The 23,936-nt window shown below is 38.2% G+C and overlaps 2 protein-coding genes, 2 long non-coding RNA genes, 1 other non-coding gene and 1 pseudogene across 5 annotated transcripts; 1 reads left to right on the forward strand and 5 right to left on the reverse strand.

The window, feature by feature from the left end:
- The first annotated feature begins 800 nt into the window (after positions 1–800).
- LOC103857454 lies at positions 801–1,544 on the forward strand (annotated as a pseudogene).
- Positions 1,496–3,732, reverse strand: LOC117132934 (putative F-box protein At1g47765). The gene has a single exon (XM_033288512.1). The coding sequence runs from the start codon at positions 2,135–2,137 to the stop codon at positions 1,553–1,555; it is 585 nt and encodes a 194-aa protein (XP_033144403.1). The 5' UTR covers positions 2,138–3,732; the 3' UTR covers positions 1,496–1,552.
- LOC103857690 lies at positions 3,026–3,697 on the reverse strand. Its single transcript, XM_009134913.1, has one exon. The coding sequence runs from the start codon at positions 3,695–3,697 to the stop codon at positions 3,026–3,028; it is 672 nt and encodes a 223-aa protein (XP_009133161.1).
- Positions 3,733–12,436: 8,704 nt separating the features above from the next.
- LOC117132935 lies at positions 12,437–13,659 on the reverse strand. The gene is made up of 2 exons (XR_004456697.1): positions 12,911–13,659; positions 12,437–12,738 (listed from the first exon to the last, which is right to left on the reverse strand). It is a non-coding gene; the product is annotated as an uncharacterized LOC117132935 (long non-coding RNA).
- A 369-nt stretch (positions 13,660–14,028) lies between these two features.
- On the reverse strand, positions 14,029–19,918 carry LOC117132924. Its single transcript, XR_004456687.1, has 2 exons — positions 19,719–19,918; positions 14,029–14,160 (listed from the first exon to the last, which is right to left on the reverse strand). It is a non-coding gene; the product is annotated as an uncharacterized LOC117132924 (long non-coding RNA).
- On the reverse strand, positions 15,596–15,702 carry LOC117133113. Its single transcript, XR_004456954.1, has one exon. It is a non-coding gene; the product is annotated as a small nucleolar RNA R71 (small nucleolar RNA).
- Positions 19,919–23,936: the final 4,018 nt, after the last annotated feature.

Raw genomic sequence — 23,936 nt, forward strand, 5'->3', positions numbered from 1 at the left:
TGTTATTGTTGTTTCTGATGTCTTCTTCGTACCATTTTTTCTTATTCATATCGAATATATTCACGAGTATTAATATCATCGAAAATAAATTAGTCTTTTAGCAAATTTTATGTTTCTCTTTTATTTTCTTGTTCCGATCTAATGTATTTACAAGTATCAATATCATCCAATTTGAACAAGTTTAGCTCGTAATCTACAAAGTAAAAATGAGGAGAGCTATTTTGACTTCGAAATGTACTAATAGATCATATATGCATTACAAAACCATTTTATGGAATAAGGTATTTTGTTTGAAGTTTAATATTAATTAAGTTATTTTTATTTAAATTTTATATTTCAATAGACTATTTTATTAATTAATATTGTTGTAATATGTTTATATATGCGCTAATTATTTACAAAAGTTTTATGAATTCAAATTAGTTATGACAAATATAAGGACCATATTATAAAATATAAATAGTTTTGAATTTGAGTTTGAAGTTTTGTTTTTGAAGAAGAACAACTTTAAACTTCAAATATAGAGTTTTGAAAACTTCAAAATAGAGTTTCTTTTTGGAGTTGATCTAAAATAATAAAATATTAAAACTAACTAGGTATTTGTTCGCACATGTAGACATAATTATCTTATAAATTATTTATTAATATTTGCATTATTAATTAAAAATATCACTAGCTATGTGTAACTTTTAAATAGTAGTATAAAATTTTTAAATTTAATAATTAATTATAACCAAAACTAATAGTTTTCAATCATCTACCACAATGTTAAAATAAATATATATTATTATTTATAACCTCTACAAAAGTATGAAGTTTAAGAAGTTGGGGTTACCGATGCTCCAGTGACAATGCCAGCGGAAATGGTCCGTCAGGCTGCGGAGGAGAACCGTTTCATCATTGTTGGGAGACTAGTCATGCCTAGAAGGAAAAAGTTTTGGGAAATTGTTGCGACTATGCCTCGTAATTGGGGTCTAGAAGGTATCGTTCGAGGCAGAATTACAGAGGGTCGGCGCTTTCAGTTTGTGTTTCCTTCAGAGGAAGCAATGGAGACGGTGCTACGACGCGGGCCATGGGCGTATCCGGAGAGAATGCTGGTTCTCCAAAGGTGGACTCCTCTAATGGATATGGAGATCCGAGGCATTCCATTGCAGTTTATGAACCGGGAGGTTATACTCTATATTGCTCGGATCATGGGGCAGTACATCCAAATGGAGTACAATGAGGAAATGGGAGGAAGATTGGAGTTTGTAAAGGTTCGATTGAATTGAAACATCAATCACCCTTTGCGCTTCCAGAGAAACTTTCAATTCGCAATTGGAGTGAACACTTTGCTGAGGTTTCAGTACGAGAGGCTCAAGGGTTTTTGCAAAGCTTGTGGAATGCTCACACACGATACCAGTGCTTGTGTCATTAACAATGGTGGTGGAGCGCCAGATGCAGGGGATGATGATAGTGGAGATGATCTAGACGATGAGGAAGTTACCCCTAATCAAGGCATAATCATTGAAGAAGTTCAAGAAGAAGCTGCATGACAGGGAGTTAGAGATATCTAAACTCTATCAGATTCTTGAGCTGATCCCAATGTTAAGATTCGACACACATCAGTACTTCTGTTACAAGGAAGGCACATTACTTTGTGTTTACCTTGGGCTGGATCATATCCTAAGAAAACTGTTATATCGTTCCAGCTCTTTCTTGGCTTGGGTAAGGTTACAAACTCTTTCTTACTAGGGTTCCAAACTACGGGCTTTCCTGATTCCTGGAAACAGATCAAGCCGTGGACAGATTCTGTAGGATATAAACCATTAGTTTCTGGGAACTTCATATTATAACAACTAATAGGCTGAGAAGATGAGAAAGACTTGCTCGAACTCTGATGAAGAGTATGCATGTGCTTATGCTGCGGAATCGAGGAAACAAACAGACTGTCATATTTTCTGACGCAAAGTAGAATAGTTTGCCGAGGGGACCGAGTTTCGAACAAGTTGATGAAATATGGATCGGTGCTTATTGATGACCAGAGCTTTGACACGCAACGGAACCTCGCAACAGATTTCTCAGGCTCGGAGGTTAGATCGTGAGGAAAAGATCCCTTGTAGTAGTTTCTGTTCTTCTTTTGGTCTGGTTGCTCCATGTTTGGTAAAGAAAACCTAGTTTAGGCTTCGTTAATATATGTTTTTCTTATATAATTAAAATTTACATTAAAACTAAAATTTAAATTTAAATTAGATTTAATTTTAAATTTTAAATTTAAATTAATCTATATGCGTTTCTATGACTGCTATGACTGCTGCTAGGCTTCTTTCGATTTTTGAGCGTTAAGGTAAGGCTCATTTTGTTTGTTAGTAGTAGTATTATGGTTCAAAAGTAGATTGATGGAAAAAGATGACTTGTAATTTGATGTTTTACCCTCTATTATTATTTTTTTTTTTTGTAGATGGATGACTTTCTCTTAGAGAGACGTGCACTAAAATTTATCCTCAGGTGAGTGTCTTTTTTTTGTAACTTAAGAAGCAAGTTTGGCTTGGTTTTAATACGTCTCAATTTTGTGTAAACTGCAGGATGACTTCGGGAGTAGTCTACACAATAGTGATGCATGTTTTGTTCATCACGGCATACACTTTGCTAACTTTTCGGATTTTCTATAAAAAGGGCTTTGATCCTCGTCCTGTTTCTTGATGCAATTGGCCTCTTTGTCTTATACCTTTTCTTTGGTTTAGTGGAATTTTTTGTGAGAGCGTCTTTTAAAGACCAGGTGTGTGTCACTTTCTTCGAGCATGTCAGCCATCTGGTGGGATCTATGTTGCTCCTCGGGCAGAGGGTTCCAACAGTTATATTTTGCCACTCTTCTTTTGGACTTTTTTTTTAGTTTGGTGTTCCACTTTTATTCCAGAATTAATTGGAACAGTCCTTAATCCAACCATTGATTTAGTATTTAATATAAATGTTGTATTGTTGAGGGCGTATTTCTTAGGCCTTACAACCCAAAAAAAGTTCAAAAAATTGTCATTTTATTAAAGTTTCAACACACTGCACTAGTCCTACTACATGTGAAAGAAAATATGACTAGAAAAAATTTAGCATCTACTTCTATATCTTGTGAGAAGAAACTTGGGTCCACTAAACATGAAACTTGAAGATTACCTGCCGCATTTGTGAGGTGAGCAGTTGCGCCTGAATCCATATACCACTGGCCGTCTGTGGGGTCGACTAGGGTCATCGTGTTGAAGGCTGAGGCGAAATCTGTGGTGGGTATTTGCTGATTAACGGCATTGTTGTGTGGTCCTTGTACTAGGAGCTGTTGTTGAGGACGCGGGCCGAGTAGTCCCTGCTGTGGGTGCGACTGCTGGGGTAGCTGCATCAATGGATTGAACTGTTGTTGTGGCCACATTGGATATCCTGTTTGCCAGTATGGTGCGCTCCATTGATTGAAGAACTGTCGTTGTTGATTGTTGGTGGAGCGACCTCTACCGCGGTTACGGGCACTGTTTTCTCTGTTTTGAAAGTTGCGTTGCTGAAAGTTTGAGTTGTTTGATTTCTGTTCTGGTTGGCTTGGGGTGACGTTGAGAACCTTAGCAGAAGAAGAAGACTCATCTTTGTTAAGCCAGGTCTTTTTGCCTTTTCCTAGTCGCTCCTCCTCCAAGAGGAGCATGGAACGCGCTTGATCAAACGTCGGTAAAGGTTGACTATGCATGATGACGTTGATTATGTTGTCGTACTTCGCGTAGAGTCCGTTGAGCAGATAGGTAATGTTGGATTAAGCTTGAAGAAAAAAGGAAACTTGAGAAATAAGTTAACTTCTAATCCTACCGAGTTATGGTTTAAAGGATTAGGAAAATATCCAAATATGTTATACCTAATGAGTTTAGGAAATTTGAGATATATATAAGGAGATGCAAGTGTGTTGCATAACTGATGAGTTTTGTGATTGTGTGAGAGCTTGAGGTTTTTGAGTGAGTTTTCCTCAAGAGATTAATAAGAGAGTTTGTTATATTTGGTATCAGAGCGTAGGTTAGGATCCTTTGAAGAGCGCATGAACGAGATGATGGGATGCATCGATAGAATCATCGCGATGATGGATCGAGGGTCCCTCGAGAGTGAGAAAACAAAAGAAGAAGTGACCAAAAAATCAGAGGTGATTGTGAGTGATGAACCGACCTTGAATATGATCCAGCCGGTGACAACGAAGGAAGGTAAAACGAAGTTGGAATATACGTGGGTGGAAATCAACCCTGAGCTGGTGCTTACAAAGTGCTTAAGGAGACACAGAAAAGTGAGAGGAATCTGTGAGAAGCTCCGCGACTCCAAGCAATATCCACAAGCCCTAGATGTATCACAATGGATGACTGAACATAAGATATGCAGTTTGGTACCTGAAGACTACACAACTGACTTTCATCTGATCAAGAACGTGTTAGTTTTTGAAGAAGTAGAGAAGTTCTTGGAGAAGGTTCCGGAGAATCTTAGAAACAAGTCTATGTACACTGTGTTGATATTGAAGTACGCAGAGTCAGGGAAGAAAGATATTGATAGAACAGAAGATGTTTTCAAGAAGATGAGAGAGTTAGGTTTACTCTTGAAACCTTCACCGTTTAGCTCCATGATGTCGCTCTATATCTCTGTTGGAAACAGAGTTAAGGTAGATGAGATACTGAGAGAGATGAAGGAGAACAACGTTAAGGTTGATAGCCTCACCATGGCAAAGGCTTATCTAAGAGTTGGTTCTAAGAGAGAAGCGAGAGAGATGCTTCTTGGGACAGAGGAACTGAATGATCCTATGGAACTCATGAGCCTGTATGGTGAAGCAGGAGATAGAGAAGATGTTTATCGTATACGGAATCTATACAAGAAGACAAGAGAGCAAGACAATGATGGGTTCTTAACTTTGAATTTTGATGTCTGCAACAGAGCAGCGGTGATGTACTACAATGAGTACGAGTGGTCGAGTCTTGAGTTTGATATCCGAATCCCAACTATGGTAGTGTCTGGTTTTCGCAAAAGGAAAAATTTTCAACGAGCAGATATACTAATGAACAAGACTTTAAGGAACATAAAATTTGGTAATAAATCATTCACTCTGTCTCCGGAAGAGTGGGGGAAGATTGAGAGGAATCAAGTGAAGCCTTCAGAATTGAGAGACCTAATTAAGAACTTTCAAGATTCAACTCAGTTCCCTAAAGCACTTGAGCCATCTTCATGGCTCTGTGATCAAGAAGTGATTAGTCTTTTTCTTGAAGATTATGCAAATAGATTTGATCTTACTGAGAAAGTGTTGGGTTTTAAAGAAGCTCAAAACGAAAGTGATGCAAAAGAAAACATGAGTTTGTCTCTTGGGAATAAGATCAAACACTTGGTGGGCGGACATACACTAATGGCTGATCGTATGTGGGAACCATGTGGATTCGAACTCTATGACTGGAAGTATAAAAAGCAGATGGAGAGCTTTATTAATCAAGGTCCAAACGTAGAAGAAATATTAAAGGTCAAGGTACTGCAAGTTTCAGACATATACGGTAGCTATGGATGCAAAGAAACAAGTGTTACTACATCCTTGCTTAATGGAGTCTTTACTCATGAAACTTACCCTCTGGCTGATAAATTGTATCTACATGCCAATGAACTAGAGGTGTGGCATGAGAAAATAAAAATTTCTAATGATGCAAACATTTGCAAAAGGCTGCGTGAGCAAGTTCTTCTAAGAATAATGAGTACAGAGAAACATAGGAAGTATCGTAGGGCCTGGAAATTCAAGTTCATGAGCAAGAATTTGATTGGAGTTTGTACTAGTAGGAGACGATATTTTGATCCTGGAATCACCAAGCTGTTCAGGGAGATATTAGTTTACGCGGCTGTTAGTACTATGAGATTTGAAGCAGCAGCAGAAATCTGTTTATGGGCGCATCACAGTTCGAGACGTCTGATCAGACGTAATGAACCGGAGATCAAAAGGCTTCATGAGATGCGTTCATCTATGAGTTTGAAGACTAGTTCAGAGATGGCATTCATATTACACGAGATTGGCTCAGAAACTGTTGAAAGCATAATAGGACAGAACCGTGGTAGTTTTGCCTTAGAACTGCAGCGAAACGAAAACACACCTCATGTTTGGCACCGATGGAAGAACAGAGTTGGGAAATGGCAAGCAGTTTATGTTTGTATAATGTGGGTTTTGGCAAGCTCTCAGTCAAGTAATGAACGTGGATTATTAGGATTGTTTTTGTTGACTATCAATGAAGATTTATATGGTACGAAATTTTATAGCAGAAGGCTGAGATTGCATCAGAATTACATTTTAGATTACATCACAGGGAGATCTTTGATGCATGTATGGATACATATAGAGCTAAAGAAGTCTACTGGAACTACTATGATCTTCTACAAAATTTTGCATGATCTTTGTCACTGCGGTCGATTGTTGGAGATACCAATTGTTGGAGATAGTGGTAGTAGTCATAATATTGACCCGGGTGATGGCAGGAGCACAATAGCAGGACATATCATTTACCTTAGTGAAGGTCCGAATACATGGTGTACAAGCAAACAAGAAACTGTTGAATTATCATCATGCGAAGCTGCATTGATAACATGGACGGAAGCTACGAAACTGGCTATATGGCATGGAGAGTTACATCGGCATATACTCGGGAGAGAGAAGAGAGCAGACATCTTGTCGAGTGCACTTGAAAGATTGAAGTTCAAAGATACGAGAGGAGTTGAACATTTATCGAAAATGGAGTTCAAGCTTAAGGGGGAGAATGTTGGATTAAGCTTGAAGAAAAAAGGAAACTTGAGAAATAAGTTAACTTCTAATCCTACCGAGTTATGGTTTAAAGGATTAGGAAAATATCCAAATATGTTATACCTAATGAGTTTAGGAAATTTGAGATATATATAAGGAGATGCAAGTGTGTTGCATAACTGATGAGTTTTGTGATTGTGTGAGAGCTTGAGGTTTTTGAGTGAGTTTTCCTCAAGAGATTAATAAGAGAGTTATTCTTATTATTGAGTTTATACAATTCGAGATTCTATAGGTAACCAATGTTCTTTCGGAGACCGGAGCATTGACATTGGTCATGAGATCAGCAATTGATTTGAGCTCTTGGCAATAGGCATGAATGGTGAGATCACCTATCTCTTGCGTACGGAGCTTGTGATCGAGTTGAACGGCCCGAGCTTCTTTGTTTTCACGGAAGAAGGTTCAAGACGAATTCAGATCTCGCGAGCAGTCCCACCAGTTTTAAATGTGCTGCGAAAGAGATCTTTGGAGAGGGTTCCGTAGATCCAAAGCTTAACAACGCCATCACGTTTTGTCCAAGCTTCTTCATCATCGTTGTTCGTGAGCAGAGTGCATGGCCTGCGACATCAAAGCTTTGGCAATGGGTCATGAATAACTCACGCCAAGCATCATAATTCCCATCATCGAGATCTAGGAGAAACAGAACATGTGTCTTGATGTTTGTGACACCATACACACGATCAAGAGGAGCAACAGCAGCAGGGGCGGCCATTGAAGTACAGAAAAAGAGATTTAGAGAAGAAGAAGACGAAAGAAGGAGAAGAAAAGAGTTGGGAATTTGCGTAAAAGGTTCAGGGGTAATATTGTTTCCCTTGAACTGATCATTGTATTGATACGATATTATATACAACGTACAGGTGAGATATTCCAGGGAATATACAGAGAATAGTATCTAATGATATCTATACTATATACATGATACTTATCATCTTATATTGACTTCTTTCAGGTAATCGTCCTTAGAGTGTAAAACTGAATCTTGAAGCTGCGATGATGAACAAGGTGATTCCATTGACGGCAAGCCTCAATGGCGGCATTGAAGTTCCAATTTAACCCTTCAAGTTAAAAGAATGATTCTTGTCAACACACTAGCTCCAAGTTCATTGCAAATGTGTTTGACACTATCAACCTGTTACATATTTACTAGCTCCATGATTAATACCTAAAATGAACCATCCAATTATCCAAACATCAACTTTTTCAACTCATTTTTGGTTTTCTACTCATAATTCAAGAGAATCTTGCCGAGTTCCAGTTCTCTTGTGTAAGTAACCATGAACGGTGTTTAAACATATAAGGTTTTCTTAAACTTTGTTTTAGGTAATGTTCAATGCGGTGCTGGAGAATGCATGTAGTGAGATGGGAGGTATGATGTCTGCCATGGACAGCTCAAGCAGAAACGCAGGAAAAATGCTTGACCCTCTCACCCTCACTTACAAAAGTACTCGTCAAGCCTCTATTACCACAGAGCTTATCGAAATTATCTCTGGAGCTTCTGCACTTGAAGCCGCTGAATAAGCACATTATGTTTGCGTTAACTTGGCTTTGATATCTATCCACCTTGAAGGAGAAATAGTGTGTTTTGAACTCTTTAAGGGCTACTGAATCAATTTCCTTTGCTGGCTTCTTATTGAGGCTACCAGTATTTGCTCATGTTAAGCTAGATGGGCTTCCAACATAAAACTAATTGGTGCTAAGTGGAGTGGCTCATCCATCTTATATATTGTTAAGGATCCCTTCCAATATCCGATGTGGGACATTTATCCCTAATACGCCTCCTCGAGATGATGGCTCTTTGAGCGTCAATCTCGGAATGTTCGGGCAAGGATCGATGGGCCAACTTTGGACTGGATCGATAATGGATCAGATTGGACTGTGTGGATCGAGCTCTGATACCATGTTAAGCTAGATAGACTTCCAACATAAAACCAATTGGTGCTAAGTGGAGTGGCCCATCATCTTATATATTGTTAAGGATCCCTTCCAATATCCGATGTGGGACATTTATCCCTAATAGCTCAAAGGTTTTTTCATAATAAATATCCCTGTAATTTACAGCAGGATTACGAATAATTGCATTAGCATTAGTTCTGATTTCAGATACACTTTCCCCCAATAATCTTCAGTGTTGTGGTCAAACACATTATATAATATATATACATTCCGGTTTCATATTCTAGCTTTGAAACAAAAATCAATGCTAGTTTGTGGAAATAAAAAAGACACCAAGAGCCTACAAAGTACAAACGTATCCAGTCCAATGAGTCTGTTGTCATGATAAGTATAGTAAGTCTTGTTGCTTGCCGTCCGAACCATATAGAAGGCATTAGGCAGTTCAAGAACGAGTTTGATTCCAGCGGTGGCAGCCAAACTGACTAATTCAATTGGAGTCTGGTGGGATACCATCACCGGTCTGGTCACGACTCACGAAACTACATCTACCAATTCAGTGGCTGGAACTCAACTCTGAAAACCACAACAACCGTCTCTTATGCATCACCTCTGTTACTTGGCGCACAAGCTTCCGGTAAATCTATCATCCAGTAATTCAAAGTATAAGCAGCTTAGGAATGCCGAGAGAAAATTGATCAGAGGGTAGAGCTGCCAAACAAATCTGTTTGAAGAGAGGGTAAATACTTGCAAAACTATGATTACAATACTCTAATTATAAAACGTAATTCTGATAAAGGGAAACTGTACTTTTCCCTAATCATTGATTCATTGTGGTAAATAAAATTTGAAGAATTATAAAAAATTATAAAATTTAGTACGAAATTTAAAAGTCCTCGTATGTCGGTCGACAACTCCTTTTCCTATTTGTTTTCTTTTCACTTTTTAATATTTATTTATATATAAATACGTAGGTTATGATGCCTAGTTTTCCATCAAACTTCAGAACAGGGGCTTGCACTACCGTCTCTAAGTCACTGCCGTCAGTTCTTTTGTTGCTATGTCTGTTGCTGTCCCTATACTCCTGCCGGTGAGTTAGTTGATAAGCTTTTATCTTTTGGGTTTTAGGGTTAATTTGGGTTTCTTTTGATTTTTACGGTTTAACTAAGATAGTCATTAATTTGATGTTTTACCTCTAATTTGTTTTGTAGATGGATGACTTTCTTGTAAAGAGACAAGATATGTGGAAACGTTCACTAAGATTTATTCTCAGGTGAGTGTCTTTTGTTTATCTCTTATTTAAAAGCTATTTGATTTTAATACATGTCTTGATTTCATGTAAACTGCAGGATGACTTCGGGAGTAGTCTACTCAGTAGTGATGCATATTTTGATCATCACAGCATTCACTTTGCTAACTTTTCAGATTTTCTATACAAGGGGCGGCTTTGATGTCGTCCTGTTTTTCAATGTCATAGGCCCCTCTGTCTTATACCTTGTGTTTGGTTTATTGGAAATTGCCGTGAGGGCGTCTTTTAAAGACCAGATGTGTGTCACATTCTTCGGGCATATCAGCCATATGGTGGGATCTATGTTTCTCCTCACGTATAGAGTTCCATCAAATCATATTGAGGCTTTTGCCTTTTGTTTCCTAGGAATACCATTCTTTTTTTGGACTTTTTTCGTTATGTGTTCAACTTTTATTCCAGAAATTTTGGGAGATGATTCCTTAATCCAACCATTGGTTTAGGATTTATTATCTATTTTTTGGACTTTTTTCTTTATGTGTTCAACTTTTATTCCAGAAATTTTGGGAGATGATTCCTTAATCCAACCATTGGTTTAGGATTTATTATCTACTAGTATTATCTCCCGTGCGTGCGGCATGTTCAAAATAAAATCAAAATAAGTATAAAATATTGATTTTTTTTTCAAGACGGCCAATATTATTAGATACTATGAAAATTCAGGGAAAACATCTCTCTTAGACTAATACAACTAAAATATTTACATTACTTTTTGTAGATAATTGAAGTTTCCTATTCCTTTTTCTTTTTTTTGAACAAAAGTTTCCTATTCCTATAGTCTTTATTTTTGCTAAATTGTAAATGTCATTACTAGTAATGAAGTTTCAGTTACAAAATAAATCTGAAACCACGGTCTACTGAGACAGCCATTTGATTCTAAGGAGCCTCAAAAAGTTTTTAAAAACCCTTAAGAACCTAGATTATTAAGTCCAAGCTTCTATCAATAGAAAGCTTGAAGTTAATATGACATAATAGAACAAGAGACAACAGAATGAGACTCTCTGTCCAAAGCCCTTCTTGCTATAACTGGAGCAATCCTGAAGAAGCAAGAGAAAAGCTTGAAGGAGAGTTCAGTCGAGCAACCATCGAAGTGGCTCCAATCAGTTTCAACGGAGGTGTCTGGCTCCCACCCCGGAACACTACTGGAGGAGGACGTCAACCAAACAAACCCAAGCTTTCTTGACAGTAGATAAAATTACTAATCCAAATCGATGCTGCTGACAATGGAAACTTGGGTTACTGGTCAAGCGTAGGCGGTACAAATTGGCTCCCCAACCGGCCACACGACACATGAGATGCGGCAAAGACTCAGAGGGCACACTAAACCAACTGTCAGAGCTATGGAACAAGGGAAATGGAGCGCAGGAGGAGTCATGACTCCTCGAAAACAAGCGACTCAAATCGGCAAGAGAGAGCTCCGCCTTAATGCGGGAGATGCCTTCACAGCGGGATGTCCTCAAAACCCAAGTAAAACGGCGTCAAGAGCAAGAAGGAGAAGCCAATCGATTACCAACGAGCGCCACGGTTGTAGTCTTTTGAACTAAGAAAATAGGTTCTTGGTGGAGCGCCTCACATCTACCTTTCACTCGATAAAGAGAGGAGAAGCTCTACAACAACCTTGGAACTACACAGAAGAGGAGACCGACTGGTGTGAGACACGATGAGGCAGAAGCGGTGACGGCAGCGACACGTCGTGCATTCCAGCGAGACTCAGATCTTGGATCTGACCCAGATCCAAGCGCAATCGGTGACTAAAGGTAGATCCATGCCTCCCGAAGCTTACCTCGACTAATCAGACCTCGTTCATGCTTCAGAGAGACCAAAGACGCCTTTGGTTTCAGTTTGTTTCGACGGAGAGACCCATCTAACCCAGACACACGAACAAGGAGGAGAGACGAGAGGAGGAGGCGAAGGGTTGAGGCGGCACGCTTAAAACGGACAGGAGACCCGCGGTGAGCGGAGACGAGACTCTAGCGGCCACCGAGAGAAGGAGCTTGTTGTTGATGGAATTAGGGTTTGACGGCGGCTTTGTGGGAGAGACTCTAGATAGAAGACATTTTTATTGATTGTTCTTTTAGATTCTATCATTTCCTATAGTCTTTTATACTCCCTCTGTTTTTTAATATAAGTCGTTTTAGAATTATGCACGTAGATTAAGAAATCATTAATTTTTTATATTTTCTAAACAAAACATCATTAATTATTTACTTAACCACAAATCAACCAATAATAAATTAGAAGATATATAATCATTGGTCATATAACATTAAGTGTTAATAAATTTTACATAGAAAACCGAAAACGTCATATAATTTGGAACATAAAAATTCCTCTAAAACGACTTATATAAAAAAACGGAGGGAGTATTTTTTTGTTTTTATTAATCTTTTTTTCTTTTCATTTTCAATGGTATTATTTATTTTTGAAGTTTTGTTTATGAGTATCTAAAAAAATTAGTAACATTATATAAGAACAATAAACATATTTAAAAATAAGAAAACTTACCTGAAGTTTGGTTTGATCTTAGAGATCGTAAACATGAATCCTCGTTTCCACCAATGTTTCTTAAACCCCATTTTTACCTTAGTTATCACCATTTTTTTTTTAATAAAGACCACATTTTCTTATTTTTTTGTTGCTTGAAGTGCTTCTCACGTTTATTAGAAGCCTTGTAAATCTGCTTTAAGGTAAGCTTCTTGCTTTTCTTCCTCAAATTATCACCACCGTATCCAATAAACATTTCCTGGCAAATTGAAAATAAATTTAGTCTATTTCAAAAGTTATATTGATCAAACATATTACTTAAAAACTAATTATTAAAAGTAGGTTAGAGGAGATAAAGATTCATGAAAGTCAACATGATGCAAATCTAGAGTTGAGTATTGAAGAGTTTCAGAGTATTTAGTCTCACTAACCTGTATTTAAATTTTCATCTGCCAACTTTGCATAAAGCCCTGACCAAAAAAAATGTGTTTCTTTCTTAATCATCTAAAAGAAGTTCTCTTGAACAGTATCATCAGAAACCATCGATCTGTGAGGTTAGAAACTGAATTTTTTCATTCTTTCACAGGTACTAATGAAGCCATCAGAAAAAAAAAAATTGAGGAAAGTACCTAGGATATTGTTAAGCGAAAAAAGAGAGAGTACCTAGAATGCATGAAAAGATGAATTTTTAACAATGGCATCGTGTGTCAAACCTCTCCACATGAAGAGTAACAGTTTCAAAAATAGTGTGATAACTAAGTAGTGTGAGAAATATAAGGAGTTTTTATTTGAAAAAAGAAACAAATTGAAATCAGTTCAAACGATACAGTGTATGTTCTCCTACTCTCCGTCTCTTGGTCGGCCAAGCAACAATATACACCCTTTGGTTGAGCAGGAATAACAGGCTTCATAACTCCATATCATCAACTGCACCGGTAACTGTCAAAAGGATAGACAGACTTGTCCGAAATGCCATTCTAGCAAGGAAGAATGATATCTTGCATATTTACATTGTTTTATCCATTCATCCATGAGCATTTTCATCATATAGATTAGGATTTAGCCATGTCTAGGTTGCATTTTGCATTCATTGTCCTTATTAGGTGTTGGAGTGTGCCATGGAGTGATTTGAGATGTTTGGGAGCATTGTGATCCAAAAGGAGGTGAAAGATGAGCATGGATGGAGCCTTTAGAGAAATCTCCTGTTGCTAAGATTTTGTGGAGACACATAAAATTGAGTTAGCTTTCTAATGGAAGTGGTTTCAAGTCATTTGGAGATGTAATGAAGGATTTATGATCAATTTACTAGAGGCATATCCATCCTGGTCGAGCATCGCAGAGTGACCTCTCAGAGCGACCTACCGAGGTCGCTCCCAGCCAGAGCGACCAGCCAGAGCGACTAGCTCAAGTCACTCCCAGCCAGAGCGACCAGCCAGAGCGACCAGCTCAAGTCACTCGCGTTTTGACGCGCCGAGACACGAAAAAACGCGTCGGGAGTGACCTCCTGGAGCGACTATGCCAGGTCACTCCGGGTGTTTTGCTTGGACGATTTTTTATGTTATTTCAGGGACCTTTTGGTCATTTGTTTTGATGTTTTACACTTTCTAAACCTAAGTTAAGTACTTTTGTAAGCCATTGGAGGCAAGATAATCTCTTTTCTAGAGAAGAACTAGTAAAAAACCTCTTTTGATTCAGATTTCATTGCTTTCATCTTGTGTTCTTGTTGATTTCTTATCTATTTCTCTACATGGTTAATCTAAAATCCAATATGGGTTTAAGAGGAATCATGGAGATTAGTGAGTAATCACCTTTTGAATTCATGGGTTAGGGAGATTAAGGGTGATTAGGTTAGTTCTAGGATGTTTTAGTGTAGATCATTCTTGTTCCTTGCTAGTAGAGTATTCATAATGCATCTTCTGAGTTGGCCACTCAAAAGTTGATCAATAGACATTTCCCACCCAAAAGGTGTTTGATGAAATGCCTGAGACAACTCTCCTAGGCTTTTAGTATACTTTGCCAAAGACATTTGTTGTTAAAGGTGCTAAGATAGCTAATAGACTTGTTAGTAATGATTGCTTTCATATTATTCAACCAAAGACATTTGATGTTTGAGATATGTTAGCAAATGAGCATTCATCTAGACATAGAGCTTGCTTAGAATTGTGTCTAGGCTTAAGGTTGATAGTTTGATTGATCATTTGCCATCCTTAGTTCGATACTTGATCACCCAAGGTCTAATCCCTATGCCCATGAGTTCTCTTTTCCCTTAGTCAAGAAAGTATCATTCTGTTATTGCTTTCTAGTTTAGTAGTAGTTTAAAACCCATCTAAATCATTGGTTGCACTTAGATTAAGTGAGTACTTGCATTCTCAGTGCTTTGATATCCCTCAGAACTGGTTCGACAATCTTCTATACTACAACATTTGTCTTAGGAGCCTTGAAAACTCCTAACATCAAATTGGCGCCGTTGCCAAATTCTGAGTAGATTTGAACATTGAGATTTAGTCACTTGCTTGAGACTAAGTCATTTTTATTTTCTTTTGTTACTGATTCTCTTTCTTCACCTCCCTTTAATCTACAGGTGTATGAACTTGAGGAGCAGGGGTCCATCAAACCTAGTTCCAATAGCTGCAGACATCAGAGCTTTAGAGAGAGAGTGTGCTAGAAATAGAAGAGAAGAAGAGCAACAGGCTCACTTGCAGAGATTGAGTACTGATATGGGAGACATACCTCAAAACCAACAGCGAGCAGCTCGACCCATTGGCACTTACGACCGCCCCAACATTCATGGTCATAGATTGGGAATCCGAGCACCCGCTGTGGCAGCCAACAACTTTGAGATCAAATCAGGACTCCTCAACGTGATCGAGAACAACAAGTATCATGGCTTGGCTCTAGAGGATCCATTTGATCACTTGGACAGGTTCGACAGCTACTGTGGGTTGTCAAAAACCAATGGTGTGTCCGAAGATGCCTTAAAGCTCAAGCTATTCCCTTTCTCTTTGGGGGATAAGGCACGTCAGTGGGAGAAGTCTCTACCCAGTGACTCCATCACTACTTGGGATGACTGCAAGAAAGCATTCTTGGAGAAGTTCTTCTCTACTTCAAGAACTGCTAAGCTGAGAAACGAGATTTCCAGCTTTCAACAGAAGAACTTGGAAGGCTTCAGTGAAGCCTGGGAGAGATTCAAGGGCTACCAAGCTCAATGCCCACACCATGGCTTTTCTAAGGAGAGCTTGCTGAGCACATTCTACCGTGGTGCTCTTCCTAAGTACAGAGCCAGACTGGATACAGCTAGCAATGGGTTCTTCTTGGGGAGAACTGAGGAGGATGCAGAAGAACTGGTTGACAACATGGTAAAGAGTGATGCAGTCTACAGTGGAGACCACGACAGAGGCAGTAGAACAGATGATAAGCAGACGAGGAAAGAGATCAAAGCTTTGGAAGACAAGATCGACCTACTCATTGCTGAAAAAGCAACCCAAGAGCAGCTGAAGTTTGTTGGTAACTCCAAGCAGGAAGATCCACTTGCTGTCAATGAGGTTGAAGGTTTGGAAGGTCAAGAGGAGTTGTGTTTCATCAACAACAATGGTAGCTGGTACAAAAAGGAGCCCAACTTTCAGTACAACAACTACCAACAGAAATCCTATCCAAACAACCAACAGAGTGGCTATCCGCCAAGAAACAACCAGCAAGGCAGCTATCAGCCTCAGCAAAACCCCTCGTCTGGTTCCTCTGCTCCTCAAGAGAGCAGCACTGATACCTTACTGAAGCAAATCTTGGAGTCTCAGACTAGAAGTGAGAAGCAAGTTGGTTATGAGTTGAAGAACCTTCATTCCAAGATTGATGGGAGCTACAATGAGCTCAACAACAAATTCTCACACCTTGCTTCTACAGTCAGGAATTTAGAGAATCAATTTGCTTCCATGAACACTCACCAGAATCGCCAGCAAGGATCTCTACCTGGAAAGTCTGACCAAAATCCCAAGGAGGCCAAAGCTATCACCCTTAGGAGTGGTAAGCAGTTACCTCCTAGAACCCTCACCAAGGATGCTGAGAAATTAGGTGAGGGGGTTGCCATCAACATAGATGATGAAGTGGTGATTGTTGATGAGAAGATCAATGACGAGATCTTGGAGAAGATAGTGGAAGCCAAAGGTAAAGGAAAGGTTGGAGAGGAGAAGAAGACAGTAAAGGATGGTGAAGTTGTTACTCCAGCAAGTGAAAGTTCTTTTGTTCCTCCTCCCTATGAACCCAAACTTCCATTCCCTGGTAGATTCAAGAAGCAGCTGCTAGAGAAATACAAAGCTCTGTTTGAGAAGCAAATGAGTGAAGCTCAGGTTGCAATGCCCATCATCGATGCTTTCATGTTGATTCCTCAATACAACAATTTCCTGAAAGATGTTGTAGCTGCAAAGAAGAAGGAGATGGAAGCATGATGATTCTTACCCATGAGTGCAATGCCATCATCCAGAGGCTTGATGTTCCAGAGAAATTAGAGGATCCAGGAAGCTTCACACTACCTTGTGCTCTTGGACCTATGGTATTTGAGAAAAGTCTCTGCGATTTGGGAGCTAGTGTCAGCTTGATGCCTTTGTCTGTTGCAAAGAAGCTTGGATTCACTCAGTACAAGAAGTGTAGACTCTCTCTGGTGTTAGCTGATCGTTCAGTGAAGTACCCTGTGGGCATCTTAGAGGACCTCCCTGTGAAGATTGGAAGGTATGAGATACCTACAGATTTTGTGGTGCTTGAGATGGGTGAGGAGGCTCAAGATCCATTGATTCTAGGAAGGCCATTCTTAGCTACAGCAGGAGCTATTGTTAATGTGAAGGAGAGCACGATTGATCTCCATTTGGGTAAAGAGAACATCCTCCACTTTGACATCAAGAGGAAAATGAGGAAACCAACTGTGTTCGGGCAAGCCTTCTACATTGAAGAGATGGACACCCTGCTGATGAGCACCTTGAAGAGTTACCACCTGAGGACGACGAGGAGGGAGCATCTCCCTCTACTCATTCCCTATAGAAGGTAACCCACCACACTCCCTTGTATATACCATTTCATTTTTGCATATTAGTCTTCTTTTCGGTATCTCTCTCTACTTGACGACACAGAGACTGTGTAACTCAAGTTTGGGGGAGGTACCAAGTATTTGATCATGTTTGCTTTGATGTTGTTTCATTGAGTCATGCATTGCATACCTATTTGCATAAAAAAAAAAAAAAACCAATCATTTAGTTTGCATCATTTGCATTTTTAGGAGAGTCTAGAGCATATAGGTTGCATTCACTTGCATTGGGAGCAATGATTTTAAATGCCTTGTAAAGAACACTACGTTGCACCTGAGTAGTTTTTGCACCTCTCAAAAATACTTGTATGTTTCGAGCCTTGAAAACTCTTCCTGAAACTTGTTGATTGCTGAAACTCAGTCTTTGAAGCCAACTACAACCTTATTTGAACTGAACGAACTTAATGCTTCTTGCTCATGGTCCCTTGTGTACTGAGTCATGGCTATACACACTTGAGTTGTCACATCCTTTATACCAATCTTTTTTTTGACAAACTCTAGTGGTAGACCACTCCCAAAACCTTTCCCTCCTTTTAAGCTTTCATTGTTTGATGAGTGAGGCCTTTTTCGGAAAGTCTTACATGTGCATAATGTTGAGAGTATCGGGAACGACAATGCTTGATCTTCATTCTTGCTAGATTGGGCACTCTATTGTCTAGCTATAGGTGGGGGGTGAGTGTTGTGATTATGATTTGGGAGAAATGAAAAAGGAAAAGAATAGACTTTTTGTGCTTAAGTGAATTGTTTTATTGGGATAAGTAGAGAAGCCTCTAGCTCAAGTTTTGAAAGTCTTGGCCCCCAGCCTAAAAAAAAAAAAAAAAAAAGGAAAAAGAAAAAAAAACGAAAAAAAAAAGAGAAAAGAAAAAGAAAAAAAAAGAAAAGAAAAAGGGGCTAGCAAAGTTGTTAGGAGCTAAGAAATATTTTGAGGTTCTGAAAAAAATCCCTTGTAGATTTCAAGGAGAAGGAGTTAAAGTTCTTAGGATCTTTTGGTGAGAGATGTGAGTTGGGTTTGACATTTGGGAATGATTGTGTAATTGTATGTTTGGGAAAAGGGTAGAACAATGGAGATTGAGCATTGTAAGCATGAGTTGATCCCTTTCTTAGATATATTATGTGCAATGTCAAGTCTACTTGTTTCGAGAGTAAACCACCTTAAAGATCATATGTTTTGAACCTCTTGAATCACTTGAATAAAACCTTCCTTACCCAACCAAATGATTTGGACCAACTGACCATTTGCAAGAATTCACCTGATGTTTTGTGCTTAATGAATGTGAGAGTTGGTTGATTTGAATGTGTGGATGCTTGATGATGAGTGTAAGAGCAAAAAGAGTTGAGATAGGCCTAGAGAAGCTAGAGTGTAATAAGAGAGTGTGCTAGTTGTGTTTCTTTTGGCTATGTGCTCCCACCTTCAACCTCTCTCCTTATGAGTTCTAGAAAGTTCACTTGTGGACAAGTAAAAGAACAAGTTTGGGGGAGTTGATATCTTGCATATTTACATTGTTTTATCCATTCATCCATGAGCATTTTCATCATATAGATTAGGATTTAGCCATGTCTAGGTTGCATTTTGCATTCATTGTCCTTATTAGGTGTTGGAGTGTGCCATGGAGTGATTTGAGATGTTTGGGAGCATTGTGATCCAAAAGGAGGTGAAAGATGAGCATGGATGGAGCCTTTAGAGAAATCTCCTGTTGCTAAGATTTTGTGGAGACACAGAAAATTGAGTTAGCTTTCTAATGGAAGTGGTTTCAAGTCATTTGGAGATGTAATGAAGGAGTTATGATCAATTTACTAGAGGCATATCCATCCTGGTCGAGCATCGCAGAGTGACCTCTCAGAGCGACCTACCGAGGTCGCTCCCAGCCAGAGCGACCAGCCAGAGCGACTAGCTCAAGTCACTCCCAGCCAGAGCGACCAGCCAGAGCGACCAGCTCAAGTCACTCGCGTTTTGACGCGCCGAGACACGAAAAAACGCGTCGGGAGTGACCTCCTGGAGCGACTATGCTAGGTCACTCCGGGTGTTTTGCTTGGACAATTTTTTATGTTATTTCAGGGACCTTTTGGTCATTTGTTTTGATGTTTTACACTTTCTAAACCTAAGTTAAGTACTTTTGTAAGCCATTGGAGGCAAAACAATCTCTTTTCTAGAGAAGAACTAGTAAAAAAACCTCTTTTGATTCAGATTTCATTGCTTTCATCTTGTGTTCTTGTTGATTTCTTATCTATTTCTCTACATGGTTAATCTGAAATCCAATATGGGTTCAAGAGGAATCATGGAGATTAGTGAGTAATCACCTTTTGAATTTATGGGTTAGGGAGATTAAGGGTGATTAGGTTAGTTCTAGGATGTTTTAGTGTAGATCATTCTTATTCCTTGCTAGTAGAGTATTCATAATGCATCTTCTGAGTTGGCCACTCAAAAGTTGATCAATAGACATTTCCCACCCAAAAGGTGTTTGATGAAATGTCTGAGACAACTCTCCTAGGCTTTTAGTATACTTTGCCAAAGACATTTGTTGTTAAAGGTGCTAAGATAGCTAATAGACTTGTTAGTAATGATTGCTTTCATATTATTCAACCAAAGACATTTGATGTTTGAGATGTGTTAGCAAATGAGCATTCATCTAGACATAGAGCTTGCTTAGAATTGTGTCTAGGCTTAAGGTTGATAGTTTGATTGATCATTTGCCATCTTTAGTTCGATACTTGATCACCCAAGGTCTAATCCCTATGCCCATGAGTTCTCTTTTCCCTTAGTCAAGAAAGTATCATTCTGTTATTGCTTTCTAGTTTAGTAGTAGTTTAAAACCCATCTAAATCATTGGTTGCACTTAGATTAAGTGAGTACTTGCATTCTCAGTGCTTTGATATCCCTCAGAACTGGTTCGACAATCTTCTATACTACAACATTTGTCTTAGGAGCCTTGAAAACTCCTAACATCAAAGAACCGTAAGAAATTTCGGAAACTCATGGTACAATGGTTAGCGTACGACTGAAACACCCTTTGAGGGTTTAGTTATTATTAGCTCTTCTTTTTTTTTTTTTTTTTTTTGCAGAGAATAGCTAGATGGTCTTAACCTTTTTTTGTAAATTGCAAACCTTCTCATTTTTAATGAAATTCACGTACTTATAAAAAAAAAAAACAGTTCAAACGAAACTGTTTTTTTTTTCTTTATGCATTTAAGTTTTTTTTCTGCATTTTCATTTTCTCTTTTAACTTTTAACCAAATCTCATGTGTTATGATTTTATTGGTTATGTGACTTGTGCTTTAGTATATAAGGGATGAAAGTTGTATCCTTGAGGTATTTGAAAAAGACGTAATCTAAACTATTAAAACAAGAGTACAAATAAGATTTGACCCTTAGTTTTCCTAAATAATTACAATGTAATGCGACTGGTATTAATTAAAACTTTACTAATTATTCATAGTACTCCAAGGCATATTACATTAAGCAATAAAAAGCACATTAACTTCTTACCCCACCAACAAGCAAATCATAATTTAGTTAGACATAGCATTAACTCAAAAATCAAAGTTTTTCTATCGATATAGCAAATCATAATTTAGTTAGACATAGCATTAATCAATATGTTTTTTATATTATCATTTTTTATTTGGATATCATGATAAAATTTCATCAAATTCTAAGGAATCACAAATTTATGTAATACTAAAAAATATATGAGTAATTTAATCAATTTTTTTTAAAAAATACTATCAGATATTTTGTATTTTATCGGATCAATGGTATCAGATCGCCGTTTAATAGTGAGTTTTTGGATTTTTACATGGTTCTATCGGATTTTTAATTAACGATTTTTCATTAAATCTGAACCGGATTATATACAATGTATCGGGTCTATAGGTTCAATCACGAATCTAGGTCGGATATGAAAACAAATCTAAAACTCAAACATTATTATAGAACAATTACCATATTTCAAAAAAATACCTTATGTTGAAGAAAAAAATGATAAAAATCTAAAAACTCAATTGTTATAGTTCGAAACAAATATAATGGTAATTGGTAAATTAGTTTTTGATCAATAAATGAAAAACAAACAAATCCGCGCTTTCTAAGCGCAGGTCAAAATCTAATTAGGTTTTATGGCGATTGCAGAAGAAACATAGGCTACTACTCCATACTGCTACTAAGAGTCTAGGATCCACCCCACCTTAGGTCCTCACCTATATATGTGGTCTCCTTGGTTCTACGCCCCTGTTGGCTTCTCTATTTTCCTTATTGGGTTCTGTTATGCTTTCATATATAGCTTGGTGTTTAGTCACCGTTATTATACTCTGTTCTAGGGATGTTAACGTAGGGTAAAATAACCCAGCCCAGCCCAACCCACAGATAACCCAACCCAGTTTATACCCAACCTGCAAAAACCCAGAAACATCAAGGTTGAAATCCAAACCCAAAAAATAACCCAATAGGGTATAGGTTTATCCATGGGTACCCAAAATATTATCTTATTTATTCTAAAAATATCATGTAAAATATTAATATCATTAATGCCAGCTTTAATATATAAACAAGATTTCGCAATTTTAAGAAAAACTTGTTTCAGCGCAAAAACTCGTTTATGATTTTGGCGGGAAAATCTGTTTTCGATTTTGACGGGAAAACTCGGCTTTGCGGTTTCGGCAGGAAAATTCGATTTTCCGGTTTTGGCGGGAAAACTCATTTTGTGATTTTGGCGGAAAAATTCAATTTTGCGATTTTGGCAGGAAAACTTGCTTTGCGGTTTTGGCGGAAAAACTCGTTTTTACAATTTCGGCGGGAAAACTCGGTTTTTTGGTTTTGGCATGAAAACTCGTTTTGCGGTTTTGGCAGGAAATTTGGGTTTTGCGGTTTTGGCGGAAAAATTGGGTTTTGCGGGAAAACTTGTTTTTGCGGTTTTGGCGAGAAAACTCGGTTTTGCAGTTTTCAGTCGGAAAACTCGATTTTAAGGTTTTGGCGGAAAAACTCGATTTTGCGGTTTTGGGGTTTTGGCGAGAAAACTCGGTTTTGCGGTTTTGGCGAGAAAACTCGGTTTTTCGATTTTGGCAGGAAAACTCGGTTTTGCGATTTTCAGTCGGAAAACTTGGTTTTGCGGTTTTTAGTCGAAAAACTCGATTTTAAGGTTTTGACGGAAAACTCTGTTTTGGAGTTTTGGCGGGAAAATTCGATTTTGCGGTTTTGGCGAGAACACTCGGTTTTGCGGTTTTGACGGGAAAACTTGGTTTTATGGTTTTGGCGGGAAAACTCGGTTTTGCGGTTTCGGCAGGAAAACTCAATTTTTCGGTTTCGGCAGGAAAACTCAATTTTTTGGTTTCGGTGGGAAAACTCATATTTTGGTTTATGTGAGATAATTTATTTTTACGGTTTTGGCGGAAAAATTCATTTTTTTGTTTTGACAGAAAAAACGTTTTTGCAAATTTTATATAATTTAATTAAAATGGTGTAAATATAATAATATAACTGAAAACCCATGGGTACACCATTACCCTTTTATATTTACCCAACATAAATATGGGTTTCAAAATTAATACCTATGATCGACCCAATAAATCTTAGACGGGTAAAAACCTAACCCATTATTAGTGGGTTTAGATAAACCCATGGGTAACTACCCATGTTAACATCCCTACTCTGTTCCCTTGGCTGTTTTGGCCTTAATGAAACATTCAGCGTTAAAAAAAAAAAAAGCTGACTTCTGTATTTCATTCCCTCTTGTGCATGTGAAACAATTTTTCTTTCCAAGAAGAAGCAATATTCAAAAATTCAAAATTTTAAAATAATTTAAACGGGTTATCCGAATCCAAATCGAATCTGCAAAATTCTAAACCAAACTCGAACCAACATTTATAAATATCCGAATGGGGCTAAATTTTTTGACCCCGAAAACCCGAAATCCGAATAGACCCGAACCAAATCCGAATTGATACCCGAACACCCACCCCTAATGAAATCACGGCAAATACACAGACTTTTCAAACAAAAAAAAATATAAAGAAAAAAAATCAAACACTAGATACATATATATAAATCGATAAATGGGTTATGGCCTTATGGGTGCAAATATACAAACTTTCCAGTTTCCCCGTTTCCTTTCTTGTTTTATATTCGAATTTTTAAACCTGTCGTTTATAAGTTGCAACGAGACTCACATTTTCTTCTTCTTCTTCAAGCTCGGAAAGTCTCGCAAAAACACCGAGCAAAGTATACGTACAAGCTTTGGTTTGAACGTATAGTTATCCCTCCGGTCAACAAAATCATCTCAGTGATCCGGTCCTTCCACCAAAGCCACGACCAAAAGACTTGAATTAGGCTCGGACCGTACCTATAATGATACCCTTGATGAGATGAGTGCATCAGTGAACCCTTCGTAATCTTTAAA

Source organism: Brassica rapa, chromosome A03, assembly GCF_000309985.2.
Source record: "Brassica rapa cultivar Chiifu-401-42 chromosome A03, CAAS_Brap_v3.01, whole genome shotgun sequence".
Taxonomy (NCBI): Eukaryota; Viridiplantae; Streptophyta; class Magnoliopsida; order Brassicales; family Brassicaceae; genus Brassica; species Brassica rapa.

What these genes read in the sequence shown, in the direction of transcription:
- LOC103857690 (XM_009134913.1), bottom strand. Translation starts at nt 3,697, where the DNA reads ATGCATAGTCAACCTTTACCGACGTTTGATCAAGCGCGTTCCATGCTC.
- LOC117132934 (XM_033288512.1), bottom strand. Translation starts at nt 2,137, where the DNA reads ATGGAGCAACCAGACCAAAAGAAGAACAGAAACTACTACAAGGGATCT.